Source organism: Trichosurus vulpecula, chromosome 6, assembly GCF_011100635.1.
Source record: "Trichosurus vulpecula isolate mTriVul1 chromosome 6, mTriVul1.pri, whole genome shotgun sequence".
NCBI lineage: Eukaryota > Metazoa > Chordata > Mammalia > Diprotodontia > Phalangeridae > Trichosurus > Trichosurus vulpecula.
The window spans coordinates 200,614,410-200,620,409 of NC_050578.1; the positions used below are offsets into that span (position 1 = coordinate 200,614,410).

Consider the following 6,000-nt stretch of genomic DNA (forward strand, 5'->3'; position numbering starts at 1 on the left):
ATCCGCTTTGGAATAATCTGCACTGGTTAAGGCCGCTTGGCAATGGTGTGGCCACCTTTGTATTTCAGTGGCCATGGTGCCTCTTCTTGCTCGACTGTCTCCCCATTCCTTCCCTGCTACCTTTCAATCGTTATTGCTTTTCTGCCTTGCTTTCCTACTCTTTTCCTTCTTCCTCTAGTTCCTGCTTCTGTTTTCCTTTCTCTGTTCCTTCTTCAAGAATGCCAAAAAGTATTAAAATTTAAATTTGCTAATTAAATGAGTCATGAAAAACACATTTCTAATTTTCTTTAAGGAAGTACTGTTGTTTGTCCTTCGTTGTCAAACTTTTTTCTTGAAATAAAGGCAAGGTTTCTTAGGGTGTATGCCTAGCGAATCATCTCGATTCCATTTTATCCTTTCTCTTTTTAGAACTCTCCATTCTTTTCTCTCTGATCATCAAGTACAAAGCTACAAAAAAGCCCCTCAATAATGACTTAGGAGAGAATTTTTTTTCTAGCTCCCCCACTACATCTAGAGCACTCAGAATTTTCATTGAGATTGTGTATTTTTCTTTGTATTGCTTATACATTGATTCAGCTGACACCTTCTAGAAATGAACTCTCTCACGTTCAGGAATTTTCCAGCCAACTGAAACATACCCCTATTAAATGCCAAAAGCAATTTTAGCTACTTTCTGTGAAAATTTTTCTTAAGATGTAATAGATTGTTTCCAGCTTCCTTAAGCAGAGGATTTGGGGTGGGGAGCCAAACCAGTGACTTCTATTCAGCGTACATCACCCCGATGTAGAAACTCCCTCTGATGTAGGTCTGCAGCTCCTGTTTAACAGCCTTTGAGAGCTGTCTGGGGTATGGGAAATGAAGTGGCTTGGCCAGGGTCACATAAGCAGCTTATGTCAGACAGGACTTGAACCCAGGTCTTCCTGACCCAAGGCTGGTCTTCTTGCCACTGACAATACATCTGCCTCTCAAACAGAGGGTACTGAACAAAAGGCAGCCTCAGTTTGATGGCCGAGGATCTTTATGAACACGAGAGATCCTGTTTTGGTTTATAAAACTATCGTGTCTCAGAGGCTATTGAGGTGTGCCAGGCTAACCATCCCTAGAGTAAATGGCTCCAGATTACTTGGCTTTGGGGGGTTTGTAGTTTTATTGCCACTTCTCCCATCTGTCAGCGCACCTGTCTCTAACAATATCATCCTACCTTTTTCTCATTTGCCATTTCTAATCATATATGGTCTGCGAAGTTAGGGATCCTAAAATAATATTGAATATGTACTGAATGAATAAAATTCACAAGTTTTAGAACATAAATTTTGTGACATCTGTTTTAGCACATCAGAAGAGCTTTCTTTTTCTTTTTTTTTTTTAACATGTTTTATGCTCTTGACTGTTTGCGATAATTGAGATTTACTCCTAAGCAGCCTCCAGATAAAGGAGGCTTTATACATATTAGATATACCGAAGGTTGTGCTACTCAGTAAAAAGAATCTTTTGCCATGAGACACCCCAACTTCTTGTGCCAACCCTGCCACCGATTTGCTGTTTGGCCTTGGGCAAGTCACTTCCCTTTACTTTTTCTTCATCTGGGAAAGCATGGGGAGTGTTTGGAGACAGCAGTCCAGTTTGGTTGGAGTTAAGTATAGTCTAGAACAGGGCTGTCTAACCTTAGGTTTATATCGAAACAATAGACAATATATTTTGATCTGTCATTTTAGTGAGAGCTCTGCAGTAGCTCAGCTTCATTTACTAAAGCATTATGTCAATTTGTGTGCTTGTAGGCGGCTGCATGAATGGCACTGTGGGCCACATTTTGGACAGCCCTGGTCTAGAAGATGATAGCATGAGATGGGACTGAGCAGTTATCATAGGGCCTTATTATGGAAGGCCTTCATCCACAATCTGAAGTTTACTCAGAAAGGAAATAGGGATCATTGAAAGCTTTTTTTTTCCTAACTGTATGACCCTGGGCAAGTCACTATTAACCTGTCTGCCTCGGTTTCCTCATCTGTAAAATGGGGATTCTGATAGCACCTACCTCCTAGGATGTTTGTGAGGGTCACACTTGTAAGGCGCTCTGCAAAACATTAATGCAGTATGTATATAAATGCTAACTGTCATTATTATTATTGTTCAGAGCAGTAGCATGGCCTGTTTAAGGTAGGCCATCTGGCATTAGTGTGAAGGATGGACTTGAAAGGGAAGAATAGGTGGGCAGGAAGGACTGGTTCAAGGAGGCTATTTCCCGTAATGGTCCAGGTTGTTCATATGTGACTCTGTACCACGGCAGGCCCCTGGCCTTGACGGCCCATCAGTGAGACGTCATAAGTAGTGGAGGTGTGCGGCCATAGAGGCTGTCTAGTCCAAACCTCTTGCTCCACATGAATAACCACAAATCCATTAAAGCTCCAGGTCAGAGGAGCCTGTGAACAATAAAGTCATATCAAATGGTAAAAAAAAAAAGAGGGATTTTTTCCTCTCGAACATAAGACATTTACTCTAGAGTGTTTTATTTGCTTCTCATAGGCTCTGACAGGACTCCCATGACGTGGTATGGTAGAGTGAAAAAAGCACCAGGCTGGAGGTTCCAGCTGGCTCATGCCACCCATGTGCACAACTGTAAAAGAGCAGACAAGGTTATTCAGAGGAAGGAAGTGTTTTATAAACCTTAGGTACTATATGAATGTGAGTTATTACTACTGGGAAATGTTTTTAAAAAATTAAATCTTTCAATGATCATTTTTTCTTAAAAACAAACAAACAATTTTCTGTCTTTTGTCCTAATTTTAGGGAAAAGCTTTGGGGAATCAGGTGACCTACGGAGGCATGTCCGAACTCATACTGGAGAAAAGCCATATACGTGTGAAATTTGTAACAAATGCTTCTCTCGCTCTGCTGTGCTTCGTCGACACAAAAAAATGCACTGTAAGGCCAGCACTGAGAGTCCAGCAGCACACGATGAGTTTGTGCAGGCCGAGGAAACATCTGATCTTGAAAAGTCTCAGAGCTCAGACTCCTTTTCCCAAGATGTGTCGGTTGCTTTGTTGCCAGGATCTATGAAGCTCTCTGTTCGTCCAGGAGGGAATTCTTCACTGGAATTTGATGGCAGTTCTTCAGGTTCCTACTGCAAGTTAAGATCCATGATTGAACAAAATGAAGTTACTGACGAGGAGAAATTGAGTCTTGATGCTGCTAAACTCCCCAAACCACAGCTGCAGCAAACACCTCATCAGTCTTATGCTTTCCCCGAGGTAGTTGCCTCAGCTGCAGAAGAGCCCGATAGTATGTCCATGATTCGTTCATCGATGGCAGCTCTCGACAATCATTGTAATGATACACTGAGCAACCGGTCGTCATCTGCCCCTTACAGGAGCTCTGAAGGACCTTTTTTTTCCAGTATGACTCTTTGGGGTTTAGCTATGAAGACTTTACAAAATGAAAATGAGTTAGATCAGTAACATATCATACTAGTAATTCTCGTTCAACTTGGAGCTTGCCAAACTGGGATCACAACCAGATTTTTGAACCACTTTTCACTCTGCTGGCCCCGTTCTGACCATTCTAAGAAAAAATGACCAATTCCCTCCCCTTGGGAGTAGAGAGAAGGCACGTTATAACATCAGCCTTGGCCCATCATTAGGGCAAAGCCCAGATTACGGTCACGGACCATATCTGGATGGGACCTTAGAAGGCCTCTGTTCCATTTTATAAATAAGACAATTGAGGTAGTCTTTCCCTTCCCACCTCTCTCCCCCTCCCCCCAAAGAAATGACATGTCCATGATCTCATAGGTAGAGTAGGATTGTATGGAAAAAGATTCCAGAGATCTTATCCAAACCTCTCGTTTTACAGAGGAGGAAGCTGAAAGAGAGGTTGGAACGATTTGCCCAGGTCTACGCAGAGCTTTTTCAACCTGGTCTGCCTGACTACCGATCCAGTTTTCTTTTCACTGCCCTACATGTTTGCAGATAATAGCTTGAGTCAGAAAAGCCAGAGCGTTTATAAACTATTGGTTTACATGATATTAATAACATTTAGGTAATATGTTACTATACACTTGATGATAATTACTGTGCATTTTTTCCCCAGATGGTAAAAATTGTGTATCCAAAATTTTATTTTTACATTTGTAAAAAATAAGATTTGCATTTTCAGCATTTTTATATACATATATATTTTTAAAAATCCTTAATATTTTGCACAAAGATTTTATTTGTATATGTAACTCATATACTGTAATTTAATAAATGGAAACTGCCTTATTTTATGGTAGAATATAATACTATATTTTATATATATGTATGTGTAGATATGCATATTCAGTTCAACAACCATTAAGTGCTTACTATGTCTAAATCGCTGCTAGGTGTTTGTATACTGTGACAGATACAGCAGAGGCCTGCTCTCGAGACTTTATAGATGGGGGTCAGGGCATATACACAAATAACTAAAAAAGGGGAGGATGAAATAAATGCCAGAAGTTTAAGCATTTTCAGCTTTTGTGGAGGCGGGGAGGTGTGGAATGTGAGCTGGATCTTAAAGAGAGGGACTCCCACAGATGGAGTATTTGGGCAGAGGGGCACCCATTTCAGATATGGAGCATGGCCTGAGCAGAGTCATAGCAGCAGAAGAAGGCTGGATAAGAACAAGAAGCAGAGATTAGCTCGGTTGGTCTGGAGTGTAAAATGCGTAAAGGAGAGCAGTAAAAGATAAGGCCAGACAGGGAAAGATTGGAGCCAGATTTGAGAAGCCTTTTAATGTCATAAATCAGGAGTTTGCACTTTATTTGTTGGGCATCGGGTAGCACCTGAAGAATTTTGCATTGAGCAGCATTGGCTTTACCATAGTCGTACTTTAGGAAGATTGCTCAGACAGTGGTGTAGACCAGTGGTTTCAAAGTCAAATAAAAACACTGAACCATACATAAGGATCCCTGTGGGCCACATATTGACTTGGTTTTAAAATGTAATTGTGGTTTTTTTTTTATTTTTATTTTGTTAAATATTTCCCAATTACATTTTAATCAAGTTCAGACCACACTCAGGAGTGGGGCCACATATAACCAGGGTCTCATGTTTTGACATATCTGATGTAGCAGACAGATTGAGAAGGAATAGGTTGGAGGCATGAAGAAAAGAAATCCAAAAATAACAGGAGACATGGAGAAAAATTGAAAGGCAAAGTGACCCACCTAGAGATAATGAGATTTGTTTATGAAGGGATTCATAACCTAGAGTCCATTAACTTTATAAAAAATATATTATTATATGACTCTCACCATAATTGGTTTCCTTTGTAATCCTCTATATTTTATGAATTTAAAAACATCATTTGGAGAAATAATCCATACACTTCACCAAGCTGCCAAATGGATCAGTGACACAAAAATAGTTAAGAAGCCCTTGTCTAGCGCAAAGGTCCCAGTTACGTGTGGGTTCCTTTCTCTGCAAAGCTAGAAGACTTTTTTAAAAAAATACAGATCGTAAATGAAATTCATAAAATTTTTGAGACTCCAGGCAATCAATATTTATTGCCAAACTAAGAAGGTGGTCTCCCAGCCAGTTGAATTTAGTGTGATCAGTTATCTACAAGTCCCTCTGACTACTCCCCATCCTTCTATAACTAAAACATCAACCCAGTATCCAGTAAATCATTGGTTTTTAAAAATGCAAATAACCAGTAAGCGAAATTTAAAATTGCATTGAGATATTTGGTAATGAACCATGTCACCCTTTGCATTAGTAAAACAGAAAGGAAAAACAGACAATAGTATGAATTCACTAGTGTTCCATTAATTTCTCTGAGAAGCTATAACTTAGTCATTCTTAGCTGGACTCTTAATATGCCAAGAGTGGAACCAAGGAAAGGAGCAGGCTCCATGTGCTGCTACCAGGATTGGAGAAGGTCTGCTGGAAAGTGTCCTCCATCTGTTCCTGCTACTGCCACTGCCAGTGTTTTCAACTTGGTCTCTCCGTTGAAATGGAAAACTTCACCCTCTAGTTC

The 6,000-nt window shown here is 40.2% G+C and overlaps 1 protein-coding gene across 2 annotated transcripts in view; it reads left to right on the forward strand.

Annotated features, from left to right (window-relative positions):
- The window catches only part of ZBTB49 (zinc finger and BTB domain containing 49), a 34,508-nt gene extending 30,249 nt beyond the window's left edge, over positions 1-4,259 (forward strand). Inside the window, exon 9 of one of the 2 annotated variants that reach the window (XM_036762283.1) lies at positions 2,788-4,259. In XM_036762283.1, the coding sequence (XP_036618178.1) occupies positions 2,788-3,455 (668 nt within the window). In that variant the 3' untranslated portion in view covers positions 3,456-4,259. The remainder of the gene's footprint in view (positions 1-2,787) is intronic. The other variant, XM_036762284.1, reaches the window with a different exon arrangement.
- The last annotated feature ends 1,741 nt before the right edge of the window (positions 4,260-6,000 follow it).